At 39.0% G+C, this 17850-nt stretch overlaps 1 protein-coding gene across 9 annotated transcripts in view; it reads left to right on the forward strand.

Moving 5' to 3' along the window:
- Positions 1–17850, forward strand: part of SOX5 (SRY-box transcription factor 5) — a 657382-nt gene that overhangs the window by 546419 nt on the left and 93113 nt on the right. For 8 of the 9 annotated variants that reach the window (XM_075758111.1, XM_075758131.1, XM_075758121.1 and 5 more), the window contains one exon: positions 7011–7134. In XM_075758111.1, the coding sequence (XP_075614226.1) occupies positions 7011–7134 (124 nt within the window). The remainder of the gene's footprint in view (positions 1–7010; positions 7135–17850) is intronic. The other variant, XM_075758157.1, reaches the window with a different exon arrangement.

Genomic DNA, 17850 nt, shown 5'->3' on the forward strand with positions numbered 1-17850 from the left:
GGCCCAAACACTGGTCATCATACCTCAAAAGCCAATTTTGTGTCCTCTGCTAACTTTAACCTCTTCATGAAACAAATGGCTCAATCAGCCGAACGATGGATCTTTTTCTTCTCTAAAAAGGAAATAGAAATTATTTTGAGCTTGGATTAGAAAGGGCTCTTTTGAGAGTGCACTTCAGTCTTCCCATGTAGCTGTTACCTGAATTAGAGTAGCTCTGAAAGTTCTGGTTTTGCCAGAGGACCCCACACACTGGGGTGTTACATAGTCTGGAGCAGCCATTCCTGCATGAACTTTTAGGCTTTTGACTTAAACCAGCTGCATTTTGGAATGAATTCCAGTTTATGTTCTTTTTATTTTGGGTAGCCTCTTCCTTTTCAGTTAGGCTATTTGTTCAAATGCCTTTGTGACAGAATTGCCCTGTAGATAACTTATACGCTGAGTGACACAAGCATGAGTGCTTCTTGCTGCATGTCATCCCAAATGGGAAGAAGTCATCTTACTGCTTTTCCCTCCTCTGTATATTTTTCTGTACCAAATCAAATATAAAAGAAGTGTTCTAAAGTTCTTTATTTTAGTTACATAAATGAATAAGTAATACTGCTTTTACTTTAGAAGTATCCAAGAGCTGGTCCTTAATGCAAAAGGTCCTTTTGGCTTATGTCCTTCAAAGTGCTTGTGGAGGTGTTTGTCTCTCACCAGCACATTTTGTTCTATAGTGAGAAATGGAGGAGGGAAGCCTTTGAAAGCAAGTTATCGATGTGGAAACAGCTACTGTCTGTACTATGTGGCAGTTTAAGACACTTCTCTGCACTGCAGTTAAAAAGGCTAAGCATGTGTTCATTTAGTAGTACTTACAGATTTTATGATGAGACGAATTTGAGATGGATGGTGACGCCTGGATTCTCTTGCAGGACTGAGCAAAGACAGAAAGTTTCCAGCCTGAAAAGCCTTGCTTTTTTAAAATGAAAAATGTTCATGTAATTCTCTGAGATGTGTTTCAGTTTTCCTGAAAGTTTGTTCCTTGTGTTTTCCGTGAGCCAAATTGCATACATACCAACTATTACCTGTTAAGGATTGTCTCCATATTCCATTAAACTAATAATTTTTTCCACACTACCACTCCACATAGAGCTCTCCTGTGCTAGTGAAGTTGTAATGGGGGGTGGGGGGTCTCCCTAAATAGCCTTTTTTATTCTTCTTAAAAGATTGCTGCTCTGAGAGCATGTTTTTCTATGATCAGTGTCACTGTTTGCAAACAGTTGTGAACAGTGAGGTGCTACTATTGAGTGAACGGAGGTGTTCAGACAGAATGAATTTTGCTAAGTACTGGTATGAATTGTGTAAGCCTCCTATGCAGCAAAGGGAAGAATAATATTAGGGCTCAAATCATCCGCTGCAGAAGAATTTTCAGGTAGAGATTCATAAAATCCTTTGTCGGGATCCCTTATACCAGTCGGTCTGGCAGAGGAGCGAGCTGCCCCTCAGCAGTAAAAGCAAAGCGTTAGGTCAGAGCACGGGGTGGAATGGGTGTGCTGTCTGTTCCTCGGTGTCTTCCTCTCTGCATCTCTGCTGCTTGGCATCCGCCTTCTGTTTTGCGTCTTAAGCACTCACGAAGCACCCCATAAAAAGCCACCTCAAACTCAGTAGGAGAGTGATCATTGCATTACCTGGATAGGCAAGGCTCCCTTTAGGACACGCATATGTCATTTTAGGGAACTGATGTAGGGAGGAGAATGAGGACAACAACATTTTCTTTTCTTATTTTAAGCGTCACTGTAAGGGAAAATAGCAGATTGTAGTTATATGAGGATATATATTTTTATTTCCCTTAAGATAGATGTGGGGTGTGTGAGGGAGAGAGAAAGAGATGGCCAACACATATGCTAATTAAAGAATCCGGTCCTTGAGCATAGTGTGTGCCACCATGAGCCAAGTGTTTCTGGAGGAAGGGGGACCGATGCAATTAAACATGTCATTTTTGAAGGACAGATTTATGTTATTGCATGTTAAATGTGCATTAAATTATTTCATATACAGTAGAAGAGATGCTTAACTTACAAACAAGTCTCAGGCAAGAAGATACTCATACAACAGTTTGTAGTTAAAAGAATCATTCATGCACATCCACGGTTCTAGGAATGTAAAATCTGAACTTTGAGGCTGCTGAGAAAAACTCAAATGAAAATAAAAATTAGCCACACTTCGACATGAAGAAGCCATGTAAGAGATCATTTCAGCAAAGATGCTCATACTGCTCTTGAAGGGCATCTTCTGAAGAGCTCGAGAGAAAAGTACTGCTCAGAGTTTTGTCAGTTTGTAGAGAAGGGAGTGTTGCTTTTAGCAGCCATTCTTACTCACACTAAGTAATTTGTTACTCCATCACCGGTCTCACCGAAATGGATAGAATTGCTTCTGAAGGACTAGAGGTGGGTGGAAGATCAGTATTCGCCCCTCAGGGGAAAGTGTTATATACGGATGCCAGGAAATGTATTGAAATATTTATCTTGGAGAGAGGAAAACTTACATAAAAGTTTATGCTAATAAACATGTAATGAGCAACTGCGGAAATGAAATTGGTGGAAGTGTATAAAGATAAAATAAATAACAGTAATAGCAGCTGCTACGTTAAGGGCTTAGATTTGTTGAAAGTACAGGTTTATGTTACTTGAGAAATATTATAAGCCTGCTAGATTAAGCAACAGTCACGTGAAGGGGGGAAATTGTGAACTTTTTCATTAAGGACTGTGTTGGGATGCATGGGCATAATGGACTAAAATAAGGTCAGTCATGCTATTCTGATTCTGACATTTCCTAAGCTTTCAAGGCCTAACTTTGCAACCTTAACGTTTCCTTAAACTATTTTGTCTCTAGCTATTTATATAGTGACCCAAAGCACACGTGACGTTTTACAGAAAATAGAGTAGAACTGTAGTTGTCAAGCGTTTGCAGCCTAAATTTATATAAGTCACAGCAGGAGCTAGTAACAAACAGTAGGGGTGACTGTTAAAAACATACTGCTTACTGCTTAGGTAGCTGTGGTAACCATAGTATGTTCCTAAAAGTAGGTAGGAGACCAAAATTTAGGCGGAAATGCTACAATTATAATGAAGCTGGGAATGCTGGGAATCTAGCTGTGGCTACACTGAACATACATCTTTTGTGCGGTTGGATTTGGTATGGTCAAGTCATAAAGGACATGCACAGATTTGTGAAGATGCTGGCCCAGGCTTTGATAACTCGAATCAGTTCCAAGTTTACTAACCAATTTCTTTTGATAAGGATAGGTCATTTAAGGGCAGATCTTTCAAAGGCATTGAAACAAATAAAGATACAGTGACACACTTCCCCAAATTGAAAATCTCTACAGGCAACTCTGGATGCCTCAGTTTCCCACTTGCACAGTAGATAGACTATTAGTTGCTTGTCATGTGCTCATACTGCTTTTTTCATTAATAAGTTCTTTAGAGCTCGTCCCCTTTTTGGATTTTCAGTGACAAGTATGAAGGGTCCCTGATTTGGGTTTGGGCTCTAGTTGAAACTTGGTTGTAATTTCTTCCACTCCTAAAATAGTTTGCTGTTACAGAAGATGGCTTGCTGTCCTCATTATGAATTAGAGAACCTTTACTTTTTTGGCCTGTTTGAACTTTTGTGTGTCTGCTTCCTTAAGGGGAGTATTTCTCATAAACTAAATCTCAAGTGGTATGGTTTTACTTACTTCATTTCATCACCATCTTTCCTCTTGCCCCAAATTATGTGTCAGAGATGCATGAAAGTATGAATGCATTGACTAGCGAATTGATTGTATAGAATATTACGGCTTTCATGATATTCAATTCATTTCTTTGTTATTTTATATCTGTCATATGCCTTTTCTGTGCATACCATGCCTCTACAGTTTGCCATGCAGTACAAGAGTATTTCTGGTTCATCTGATATGTGATATCTGATATCTGATTAAAAGAAAGATCAGGGAACTGTGTGATCAGTTGACATTGTGGCAATAGTATGTGTGGTGAAAAAACAGGCCCTTAGAAGATTGTATCGGTACCATCCAGACTAATATCCTAATGTAGATAAGAAGTTACAAGGTGAAATTGTAGCCCATTAAATCCATTGGGAATTTTGTGAGGATTTAAACTACAATCTTTACCTCTAGGTAATTACAGCTAAGAAGAAGTAATCACATAAAGAGATTGGCCAGTGGAGAATCCTGACAGCTATATGCATTTTTAGATTGTTAAAGATGTGTTTCTTTTTATGGACTTATTTATATGTCCATTAGCAGAACAAATTGAAAGGCCCAAAAAATAGCTCTGATTTGCAATCCGTTACGTTCAAATTAGAAATGCAGTATCAAGATGTTAACATCAAGAAAACATTGGAAAGTATGTAAACTTTATAACAAAAAACATTTGAGAGAGATGTAACTGACATAGTAATAGCCTTTTAAAAAAAAAAGGAAAGAGGAAAACACACTTCACGTAAAACTCAGGAGGAGGGCCTGTATTCTGTGCCACTTGAAACAGTTGTATCGTAGCAATTCTAGGCAATAATAATAAGCATAACAAAAGTTAAGATGTAGTAGTTAAATCAGCCATAAAAATGAAGAGTCCGTAATTTGTATTGTATTGTGTCAGGTAACCGGATTAAAATAAACTAATGTTTGCACTTATTTGTATTTGGGAGAAAATGAAGTGTAGCTGTTTGAGTGGAGCTACATACATTCCATCCTGGAATGAAAATCACATTGTTTTGACTGCGTTATTTCTGTATCCATGCAAACCATCCTCATCACTCTATAGCTCTTACCTCCTGAATGCAACCAGGGTTGTGTCATTTGAAATTAGTGGGTATAAGGCCCCTTGGAGAGATAAAGAGGACCAGCGATTTGAAAACATGAAATGCAGCAGTCAGATTTAAGAAGAAAGGGCATTTTCCTGGTAAATGTTTTCCTAAATGGGAATTTTTCAGTGTGGTGTTTTGCTCGTGTATTTGGCAGTCACTTGGAATCAAGTGCAGACTTGTGCTACATTGTGGGCTTGGCAATGACAATTTGTGTGTGTGTGGTGCTTTAGTTATATTAGCCCTGGAGGCAGAGTTAACACTTGCAGTGGGACAAGAGTATTTGCAGTCATCAGAGAACTTTGCAGTCAGCTTCAATAACATCACTCCATTTTTTTCACTTTTTTTTAACATTTTTTTTGGCAGCAAAGCTCTTAGTAGAACCATCTGTCTTTCTATTAGTGTTTTTGAGTCCTGTTTTGAAGCTTCTTTGCTTGGCAAAGTCACTTTCATCCTTGGAAACCATTTAAAAAAAAAGTTCTGTGGCTTTTTGCCGAAGAAGAGTACTATGCAAAAATTCCACACGGCTGTTCATTTTTGTTCTAAAAGAATGCAGTTACTTTGTCTTTGTCTTAAAAAAACCCTCCAAACCCCCAAACAAAACAAACAAAAAATAAACGCATGAAGAAAAGGCAGACATTGGGCAGTTCTAGGGTGACTGAGTGGGTATAGAGAATAAATTACATTTTATATGCTTTTTTTCTCCAGCAGTCCAGTTAAAAGTGTATGTCTTCTAGTTAACAGGATCAGAATAGAAAGGAGAACACTGAAATAACAAAAAATGGATCGAGTTAGTTCAGTGAGCAGAGCTACACCTACTCTAGCTTCAGTCCCAACCTTAATCTCCCAGTGCAAGAATTTCCATCAACAGCGCTCCTGCGCTCCATCCTAACAAATGGTTTTGGACTATAAAGATGCAGTCAGCACACACACACGGGTGTTGACAGGTCCTGGCGTAAATGAAGAGGTTACCTTCCCAAATTTCGTACCGCTCTTCTGCCTTGTAGCAGTGTTGGGTGAGCCAGGACATCTCCTGGATCTTCAGGAGATTAAATTAAAATAAAATTAAGTCAAGGTGCTGTAGTCTGAACTGTGACAACCAAGGAGCTGGCATAGGTTCTCTTTCACCAGTTCTGCTGCACAGGCAATAACAAAGGGAGTAACACCTTCTTACACCTCTGGCCAAAAGAGATTGTCTATCAACACGCTAATTCTCCTTGTTTCTTAAGGTCTTTGATAATGTATCCGTACCTCACATGCCTTAGCTTTACAGTGCCATTAAAAATCTGGATGACCTCTCTTAAAGAATGAGTCAGTCTGCCTTTACTGACTGATCTGGTCAGTACAGTGGGGTTTTTTAATTAAAACCAGCCATTTAACATTTTAATCTAGCAAACTTTTTGTTTCTCATCTGGGTGAAATACAAAGACAATGTCCATTTCTAGCAATTAAAAACTGACAGAACTGGGTAAAAGCAATAGTATTAGATGTTGTGCCATGGCCGACTTCCAGTTTTGATGACTAATTTCTGCATGTCTTAAGTCCCCTGCAGTATCCACTTACAATATAATATTTTCCATTTCCTGACTTGCATGGTTGTGTACAGTTGCTGTGCAAAGTTGAACAGCTAATGCTTCAGACATAGCTGTGTTTTATTTGTGAATAAAGTCTCTGAGCCTTTTTTCTTGCCATCTCAGAGACATTGTCTTTTCACATGTACCAATAAGTGCATGTATATGGGCAGAAAAATAGTACTGACCGTGCTGTACGCTACTTATGCACATAGTTGTACTTCTGTGTGTGTGTATCTTTGTGTTTGGGCTCAGTCAGGGTGAAAGCTACTGTCTGAGACAGAGACATTGTTACACGGTGCAATAAAAGAGCCACCCTGCAGTCAAAGAGAAGTGAGGCATTATGGACTGTGGGGAAAATAATTAATGGGGATATAGGTATGTGTTAGCAGAATCTTTCGATTTATTTTGGATTAATGTAATTCACATGAAGTGGTTTGGTAATTAAGGTGAGGCTGACTAGTCGATGCTACTGGAACACCCCATTATGGAGGAGCATATTCAAACCTGACCTCTCAGAGCAGAAGTGAGAGAAAACACGTAAGCAGACATTTTCCCCCACAAAATTCCACGTTTGATTTTCCCTCTCCTGTTCAGCAGGTCCAGGGTCAGCTGCCTCCATTAATGATTCCCGTATTCCCTCCAGACCAACGAACCCTAGCAGCAGCTGCACAGCAAGGATTCCTTCTTCCTCCTGGTTTCAGCTACAAAGCGGGATGCAGTAAGTCCTGTAGATTTTTTTAGCTGGAAGTGGGTATAGGGCACAATTTCATGCCAATCTGTATAAAAGTATCACCTCTCTCGCCAGATGGACAAAGCCATTAACTTGCACAGATGAGTGTAAAACAGAGAATTAGCCGGTATCGTATGAGAAAAGGTTGTCAGAGATGAAGTGTGCGTTTCAACGCAACAGCAAAACATTTCACACGACAAGTAGATTTGTGCACCTTCTTTCTGACAGATCTTTTTGACAAGTGAACATGCTCATGACCACACATACATACATACATCTGAAGAGAAGCTATTTGAAACTTCCCAATAAATTTCAACACTGTTGCAAGAAAATATGTTTTTTTCCTGAAGCAGCCTGCTTACTATTTGTGAACTGAGGGCCTATTCTAGTCTCTTTCTTCACACAGAACTCACATTAATCTCAACGGGGGTTCTGCACAGAGATCAAAGTTAGCATATGTCTTTCAGTTTGATGGACTAACACAAACTATGAGTATATTTATGAGAGCCTAACACTAAAAAATATAGCATCTACATTTTTAATCTTTGAAAGATTTGTATTGTTCTCTATACTCCCTAGATTTTTTTGGAAATTTTATTTAAGCCTTCTATAGGATTTCATGTTCCTGTCAGCAGGATGATAATAAATAGAAGTTAAAGAATAATTGAGGAACTCCATTTCCATGAATAGACTGAGCTAGAGCATGAATTTCATAGACTTGTTTTCATGCATTTGTGCTTGTATAACTCTTCTGACATCAGTTTCCTACTGAGTTATCTAGGACTTGCTTATTCTATTGTTCTCTAACATGGGTGTTTAGCTTTATTGTGTCCATGTCAGTGTATCCATCTGTGTCATTGACTAACTCACTAATTCATCAGTTGTTTTGAGTTACTCAGGACTTGCCACTGCTGCAGTTTCATAAAATCAGAACATAAAAAGTTTCCTTTAGTTAAGCTGGCTTAGCCCACAATTTCTGATTTCTTTCAGTTTCTGTAACATTGCAGATACAGTACTTGAATGCACACTTGAGTTTCTTTGGCCACTAATTCCTTTTCCTAATGTTGTACAGACTGGGACCACTGCTGAAAATTACTGTCCAAAACACTCCACGTCTCTCAGCAGCCGCAGTACCACAGCACAGGCTCATTCAGTTCTTCCAGTGATTTCACACTCAGCCTCTCTCAAATGGGAGAAGTAGTGATTCACATTACAGAATGTTTACCTGAAAGCCACACTGAGTATGAATGCTACCATAACTGTAGGCCTGGAAAAGGTCAGGAAAGCACCCCATTAGATATATCTGACAGATTAAATTAGTTCCATGTTAATGAAGTGTGGTTTGGATAGCAAGAGTTGAGACTGGGGTTTTTTCCTTCTTTTTGCTGCATGTACATTAACTGTAAGACAGTCCTATAGTTCTTCACATCCATGAAGTACATATGACATCGCATGTTTGTGTAACCTTGAAAATGAAAAAGAAAAAAGAGCAAAGTTGCTGCTGCTCCTGGCAGTAAGGCTTGGAATTAACAGCATGCCAAGGTCTAGGGCTGAGCAGAAGCCAGTGGAAAAAGACAGCTCTGTGTTTGGTGATTCCCTGGCATGTTTGACTGAATTTGACTGAGAAGCTGAGGAAAAGTGATAAGTAGTCCAAAGGATTTTCTTCTTTTTACTCACAGTTTAGTGTAAACAAAAAAGCATATACGGATTTAGCTACACCTAAAAGGCTTGTAGCAATGAAAAACCTAGCTGCCTTAAAACTATAACATGTTCACATCAAGTAATGTTTTTGACAGGCCATTAAAACATATTTCTCCCACTTTCCTGCTTGCCCTTCTGTGTATCAGTCCTCTTGGCAAAGATGTGGTAGATTGTAAACCAAAGAGCTTTGGATAAAATTTTCTAAAGCACCTGAGTGATGTAGGAGGCTCAATCTTCATTTGAAGAGTGACAAAGGCACTAGGATCTAAGTCTCAGAAATATTTAGCAAATGTTTGTATTGTAAACTTTAGTACCGTCACCTATTCTAGCTTGAACTGAGCTAAAGTGGGTACCAGTATAGCACTGCAACAGAAAACATACGGCAGGTTACTTTGCTCAACTTCTCAGCATGTTAAATGCTTAATTTTCACTGAGTTCGCTTTTGGATGCAAGGCCTTCCTGTGAACTTCTGAAGATCCCACTACCAGCGTCTTTACCTGACTGCCATTGTATGTCTTAAATTTGACTTACGTACCTTGTGAAAATGGAACATCACTTCTACATCTCCCTGGTCCTTTTAGAAAACCTACCCTTTTTTCTGGACTGAAAGATTTTCAGAATTATTTTGTATGGCTGGTTGACAGGAATTCTTCAGTGATGATTCTGTTATTTACTAGCATTAATCTGCACATAGGAACAATAAAAATCTCCATGGGACAATTCAGTTCCAGTCACAAATAACAAAGAACTATGAAAATTTTCATATACTGTTCCTCAATAAAAGGGAGATTTGAAAATCTGAGGGAGCAGGAGGAGGGAATTGTTGTGACAACAATTATTTTCATAACTAGCTAATGGTGCAGAGTACCTTGAGTATGGATGTCCAGTTGGGGACTCCTTTAAAGGGACATTTATACTGTTATGTGCCCTGCCCCTTTGAAAAGTCAGATCTCCAAAACAGTATCTCAAATTCAGCGGCATGTCATCTAAGGCACTGCAGATTTCTAGTCACTTGTGCTGCTGGTCACCCCTCATGGCCACCTTCTGTCTGCAGGCCAAGTAGCAGAAGAGACAACTGCCTCCAGTTGCTCATCACTGTGCCTCTAACTTCTGACATACCGGCCAAGATTCTTGGTTAAGCACTCCTTAACTTGCTTCTGTCCAGGCTGGGATAGCAAGGATTTTCTGTTAAAATTGCTTCAACTGAGCTGGCTCATTTTAATGGAAGCATGTTGGGAAGTGATTAAGCGAGCAGCCTGGTCACAGTGGTAACCTTTGGCAGGGGGCTGTGATTGGAGATAGTGGCCTCTTCAGGCAGCACAGCTGCAGCTGGAAGAGAATGTGTGAGCAAGCCTTGAGGTCAATGAAAGAGAAAAAATTATGAATACCTAGCTATACTGCTATATTTCTTTCATTCAGCTTAGATAGTGAAACCAGACTAACTTATTCAATGCTTTCTGATTCACCTGGCCATGTTAGAGCAACAGAGGGTCAAATATATGTCTCCCGGTGGTTCCAGAGAGCGTATGTGGTGGGACTCCTCAACCAGTGCTTCCCAATGGACTAATGACTTATCCAGAGAGAGACTGTGGAAAGGAAGAGTACTGATTCCTCTACACAAACTTCCTTTTCTGATGATTTGGCTGAAGATAACACAAAAATAGTCATAACAGTTCATAGCAGGTGCCCACTTAGATTCCTCTCATGGCAGATACTTAGAGACGAGTGTAAGAACAGGGCAAAAGTATACCGATACTTTGTCCCCCTATGCTTTGCCAGGTTCCAGTGGTTGGGGACTCGGGGACCTTCTGACCCAGCAGTGGCATCACTGTGCGAGAGCTATTCTGTCTGTTATTGAAAACAAGGAGCTTTCTCTGCTTGGGTTCCTACCTGATTGCAAACAATATCAATCTCTAATATGAGCAGAGCAAATTATTCACTTATACTTCTGCAAATATTTTGCAAAATAGAGTAAATACAGGGAGGAGAGGGGTAAATATTTTCTCCATGGTTACATGGCAGGTCATGGTCTTTGGCTTCCAATTCAATGTAGTAAATTTCCTTTTCTTTCTTTTTCTCCATAGCACATCATGCTTGGGAGTGGCTTGGTTTTTCATTTTGTTTTGTTTTTTAAACAGATGGTTTGCATTACATAAGGGACAATTTACACAAGTTGACACTTCCCCTTTTTTCTCTATGGCATATTGTGTGGTGGTAAAGTTGGCAGAGAAAAAGGGAGGAACTTCTATTAGGATTACATTTCTATTCGAGAAAAAGATTCATAATCTATGCTTCCAATTGATTTTTAACCTCCATACCTAGATATAATTGCATGGTGTGTAAAATACTTAATATTATTATTTAGATCCAAAGCATTTTTTCATATGAGAAAAATAAGTTGGCAGTATGCAATGGACTATATTGTCCACGATTAGCAAGAAAAATACTGGTTACCTACTTATTTGCTACATCCCTGGTTATCCAGTCACTGTGTGCAATTTGGAATTTAAGTATTTTGATTTTTATGCAAACCTCTTGATATGTATTTTATTATATACATAATGTGTAATATTCATGTAGATGTATAATGCAAATCTCTTTGTAAAGAGTTGATGTTTCAAAGTGGGGTGTTAACTAAGTTAGTGACCTGTGGCATGAGCAGATGTTAGGAGTTAACCCCAGTACCCTAAGTACATCAATTGGTTTTAGCAGCAGGTGAGCTCCTTTCATTCCCGCTGATGTTGAAACCAAACAAGAGCCCGATTGCGGTATTTCCCAGACTGTGGCAAAGCTTCTCCCACATTTAGGCTACACAGATTGGCTCGGGGCAATTAACCCTTCTCTTTTCATTGTCAGCCAGCATTCTTTAACCCTATCATTTGTTGCTGTTGCTATTACTGGTTCACTTTCACTCGTGATACTTGCTAGATAATACACGACTCCCAGCATTTTAGCAATGGCGAGTGAAATGTCAGCTCTGCTGAGGTCTGAGGAGCTGTTGCTGTTGACTTCACTGAAGTCAGATTTCACACCAGATGATAGAGATCTGCTAGGGCCACTCTTAGAAATAATTAGAATTTATTTAGAGCTAATTAATATTTGTGAAGTGTTTCAAAAGTATTAAAACAGTGTAAGTGATAGAAGATAAGTTTTGTATTGTGCCCTTTGAAAACTGCATAGTTCCACCTCAGAGGAGGCTGCTCTTCAGTCGTAGGTAGTGTGATCATTTTATTAATGCACATATGTATAGATTTGTATGTGGAATACTAAGGCATGATTCTCTCTCCTGTGTAAGAGATAAGAAAGGGAATGAAATAAAGATTTGGGAAAGCAAAAGGGGCTGCTTCTGGGGAGCGATTTACAGAAAAGGCAGGAGGAGTTAGGTTGAGAACAGTGGTAGACTGGGTGTTCTTCAACAAAGATTGGGTGTTCTTCAACAACTGTAAGGAGCAGAATGCCCCAGGACAGATTGCTTCCCCGTGCTTTCTCTGTGGTTCTGCATTAGTAGCACTGTTTACAATTAGCTTTCCACTAAAAGAGACAGAATAGCCCAAACTTTGTAAAGAGGATGAGTCCTCCCCCATTAATGGTGCTCAGTAAGATTCATTTTGGAAACTGCACTCCATTGCTTCTTTCAGCATTTGATGATCGCGATAAAAAGGAAGTGAAATTTTGACTAGCTGCTTATGGCAGTGTGATATGTTGTATCGGTCCTGATGTTTTTCAGTATGATTGAAGTTGTTGAATTCCAGATAGTTTCTTCTCTGGAGAGATGAAGAACAACATACTTTGTTTTCTAAACTGAGGTGTGCAAGAAATTGAAATACATGGAAATTTTTAGTATTTGTTTTCTCAGGAAAAAATAGTTACTAAGTCTGTGTTTCTGGAAGTGGGGTTTGCCCCAAATATATTTTCCAGGTTATTCACAAATTCTCAGGAAAGCTTCTAAGTAGCCTTTTATTTGCTGATACCTATGTTCTTTTTATGGAAATACGCCAAATTTTGGAAACAACAATTATTTTTCTTTGCCCACTTCTCCTCTCCCCCGTGGATAATTTGTTGTAACAAATCATATTGTGTTCCCAGTCAGATGTCATCAACATGAGTTTTTCTGAAAGCGCTTTAATCACTATTTCAACCATATCCAATTAGTGGGGGAAAATCTGAATATACAATGGGTACGTTGTATGTGTCTTACATATCGGCTCATGGCTGCTGGAAGTGTTCTAAATAAAATAAGGCACACAAAGTTATTGATGAAATATCTAATTACCTTTTAAAATCAGCAAAAATGCGTGAGATGAACAAGCCAAGCCTAATAAAATTAAAATATGCTGAATTTACTGTTCATCTATATTCTGAACAATAATTCCCGATGTCCAATAAAAATGAAACTCTCAGTTAATTGGTTCCTCATACAGTACAATAAAATTAATGTTTAGGAGTTAAATACCATAAACTTCCTCAGGGAAATTTGCTGATGTATCTCTGTTTTTTAGTCAGTCACATGTTTCATTGTTTAATGGAGTATCATGTGGATTGTCTTATAATTTTTCTTGTGCTCAGTGTCCATGTGTCTGACTTCTAAAGAGACTGAGCACTAATTTCTGATGTAACTGTGTCAGCTGTATCAGCTGACATACAGGTCATTGACAATCACCAAATCACAAGAAAAAAATATTGACATTGCTATGCTTTTATCAGAATGACAAAAATAGGAACCATGTGTTGTGAGGACCAGATACTGTAGCTTCTTTATAAAGATGCTAGTCATCTTTCAGGGCTACTGTTTATGCCTTGGAAAAGAATGAGCATATGACTAAACCCTCATGTTCCCCCCAGGATAAGAAAAGAGTAATAGCATTGTGGATAGGAACAGCAAGAAGGAGGAGTTTTTGGTAACAACTTTGCCTTTTAGCATACATGAGAATGTGTCACTTCTGTAATGCTGAAAATGCAACGGAAGGCATCAAGGCTGCAAAAAATAACAGCACAACTAAAGACTATTTCTAACTGAAAAAATCCCATAGCCCCTGATCTATGTGTGGCTTCTCACAGTAATGCTAATAAAAACAAAATAGACAAGCAAAATAATGGGGTCCTGTGAAAACAGGCTGATAGTTCCAGTTCAGTTTCTAGGCCATAAAAGATGTCTGGGGTTATGGCATTATTATCCATAGTTGGGCAACCAAATAAAAGTCCTGATTTTGAAATTCACAAGCATGTAAGAACCTCTGTGGAAACACATTGGCTTTCCTTGGTACTCAGGGCTTTTGAATAACTGTCATTCAACAGGTATATTATTAAAAAAAAAAAAAAAATAGAGACACCCTGGAAATCATAAGATTAGTCTGGTTGGAAGGCATCTCAGAAGGTCTGTAGTCCAACCTCTTCCTCCAAGCCGGATCATCTAGGAGATAAGACCAGGCTACTCGGGGTTTTATTCAGTCAGAGCTTGAAAACCTCCAAGGACAGAGACCGCACAACCCTGTTTTGACAGCCTGTTTCAACGTCTGGCTGTCCTCATGGGGAAAAACTGATCCTCTCTTGATTCACTTTTTGTCCATTGGCTCTCGTCCTCCAACCAAGCACTGCTGTGAGGAGCCTGGCCCTCTCTTGTTGATCCCCTTGTCATAGGAATTGGAAGGCTGCTTTTAGGTCCCTCCAAAGCCATCACTTCTGAAGACTGAATTGTTTCTCTAAAATACAAAATAGGCCAATCTCATGAAGGCAGTGCTCAGTCAATGCTGTCCGGACCAATCCTCAAAGACAATCAGGAAACCAGTTTGGATTTCTTTTTGGAAGCCATTGGTGGTATCTTCTTCATACTCTTTTTCTTATTTATCTAAATTGCTAATGCCTGGAGGCAGAAGTCAGGGAACACTGCTCATGTCTTTCACAGCCTTCCATTACTCTTACTACATGTCGACCATCACACCAAAGAAACGAAAGGGAAATGGTGATGAGGATGAGCATGAATGAGTGGTGGAAGGAGATGCATTGGCTTACCTGTCAGTTAGCCATCAGCTGTGATTATTCATTATAAATATACTTAAGTGATAAATTGAGTGTAAAATTATTATGGCTTTTTCTAGAGCTTGTCAAAAATGGGGGAAAGATAATGTAGAATTCCTTTTCATTCAACTGAATCTACTATAAGGAAATGTTTATCCCAGTATTTTTCATGGGATTTAGTTTAGCATTCTGGTTTTGGAAATTATAATTTAAGAATTTGTTTTTGTTTCCTACTCTTTATATTCTTTACACTGTTTTCTTTTTTTCTTCTCCTTCCATGACCTCCAACTTTTTTCACTTGCTCTCCCTGAAAGACAGGTAGGAGAAAAACAATAAGTTTTAAAAAAATCATAGGAAATAAACCCCCTACTTCTCCTCTTCTAGTATCTTTTTTTTTTTAAACAAGAAAATTTCAGGAAAAAAATCAGTTCTATTGTTTCATATAATCAGGTTCATCTTAAAAATCCTGTCAAAACATTATAATTTAACATTAGCATGTAACTTGATTTATATAGCAAGAAAGACAATTGTGCCTGCTCTGAAGAGCTTGCAGCCTGTCAGGAGACAAGACAAGACACTAGGGGGGATTACACCATGAAGGAGAATAAATGAGATGAGTGACAGAAAATGGAATACAAAAAACATCTTATGAGTTCAGGTGAATGGTGCAACACACATAATGTTAGCTGCTAGGCTTTCTTTTCTCTTAAAAAAAAAAAAACGTAATGGTTTTTAACTTACTAAACTCCTTTGATAAAATTTTGCAAAACATACCAATGGTTTAAGAGCCGCTGTTGTATTTCCACCAGTATACAATCATTTAATATCCATGAGCTTCTAGCTAGGCAGTTGAAAATCGAGTTCCTAACCATACAGGGTTGTTATTTTGCGTTTTGGGACAGGATGTCCACTTGGCTCTGTCCCACAACTCACTTTTACAGAAAAGTGTTTTCAGTGGAGGATGATAGGGAGAGTTCATAGAAAGAGTGGTTTAAAAGTGAATGTACTTCATGAAAAATCCTCTTGTAAGCAAGATCTTGGAAGATTATTTTGGGCAAGGATGAAGGTGTGATTTGAAATTGAAAGAAGTTGCAGTGCATAAATTATCAGGAAAGAGGTTCTGGGTATGTTTGTGGAAAATGGACCGAAAGAAGGATAGAGAAATAAAGAATTGGCACAGAATTGAGGGTTCAGCCTTGCCTTCTTTCTTCCCTGAGCCACTGGCATTCTCCTTTGTGCACAGTGTGCACCAACACCTCTGATATACCCCATCAGCTCCCCCATGCTGACATATCCCCTTCACTTCTTTAGGTGCACCAGCACATACATTCTTCTGTGCTCTATGTTCATGTAGTCAGTCCTGAATAATTCTATTCTTCAAATGTCACGAGGTAGCTGGGAAATAACTATATATTAGAGAGGAATATATCAGCTAATGAAATATTTTTTACCTTGTTCTTAAATTAAAAATTCCAGCCTTTAACCTGCTCCAGATTTTGCCATATAGCGTACTAAAGTAAAGCAACAACAACAGAACTTCTCTAATAATGCTTTGTTTACAAGAAAAGTCCACTCATAAGAAGAGAAAGTTTGGAATATGAAAGGCATGCACAAAATGTTGCTTTGGGTAGCTGAAAGATGTAGGGAGGTACACTCCTGCCTGCATGCATTAGTAGATTAATAGTGAATTTTGTGAATTGTAATTTAATATAGTTGTTCGAGAATTTATTGTGAATGGCTTGGGAAATATCTATTTCTAATAACTGTGTATCTTGCCTCACATTCCTGAAATGTTCCCAGAGCTTGGGAAAAAAATGTAGCGACTTTTTACTTCTAAAAATAAGATATTTACTGAAGAAGTAATGAAATAGTTAAGACATGCATTTCCCAGACTTCAGAATTAACTAGAACTGTTGAGGCAAAACCTTCAGTCTGATATGGGAATAAATTTAAGGGCAGTAGAAAGAGGTACCATGTTCTGGGGTATCAGCAAAGGGCGAGCAGGTGCATATTTATCAGAGGAGACTTCAAACCTTTGTTAGTATTTTGGGGGGTGGTAGCTGCTCCTGCACTATGTGCTGTGAGTATGTATACAAGTGCTTGGCCTCCTCGTTGATACGGGGCCTGGATCTTTCCCTGGGAAAGGCACTGCCTGAAGAGCTGTCTGTGGGTTTTAATCTTAGCTCTTCCACCAGCCTGTTGTGTGACCCAGGGCACGGCACCGTGTTTGAGCACGTTCCTCGCTCTTTTGTGTTTCATCTCCTGTGGGCAGTAAGCTCCTCCAGACAGAAGCTATCTTTTGTTAGACGTTTGTACTAGGACAAACACAGTGGATGGCTAACCTGGATGGTGTCTCTACTCATTAGCATACCTTTCTCCAACTTCTTCGCTGCTACCGTGTCTGTACCGTGGGAGCAGTAACGTGGATGTACTGTATATGCGTAGCACTTGTGAAAGAGTCGGCACAGGCAGGGTGTACTTTTCTTCATAAAAAGAATTGCTAAACCCCTACAATAAGCACAAGACAGCAGAGGGTATTACCAAAGCCTAACGAGACAAAGATTCATAATAGGTTACAGAAGCCTTCCAGTTTTCTTTGTTAAAAATATATTTGGGGTACTGGAAAAATGTAAAACCTTTTAAAGAGCGAACTAATAAAAAACCAACCTGGTAGACAGGAGAGCCTAGCTCTGCACAGCTATAATCTCTTTTTAGGATGAATTTGAGTTTTTTCCTTAGAATTATGAAAAACCTATGCTAGCATGTATTGGTGTAGTAGTTGCTTTCTAGCACGGCCTCCTAAAGAGTCCCGGAGGCATTACCTATGCCACCAAAACCAGTAGTTGTGACCGTGCACATGGCCATAGGGTATGCATGTGGCCAGAGGGACTTCAGCATGTTCTTCTCTCACAGGCATCAACTTAATATATTTACCAAATGAACCGTAAAGAATAGGAATTACCACAACAGATGAGGGTATGAGAATCT

Source organism: Balearica regulorum, chromosome 1 (genome assembly GCF_011004875.1).
Source record: "Balearica regulorum gibbericeps isolate bBalReg1 chromosome 1, bBalReg1.pri, whole genome shotgun sequence".
Taxonomy (NCBI): domain Eukaryota; kingdom Metazoa; phylum Chordata; class Aves; order Gruiformes; family Gruidae; genus Balearica; species Balearica regulorum.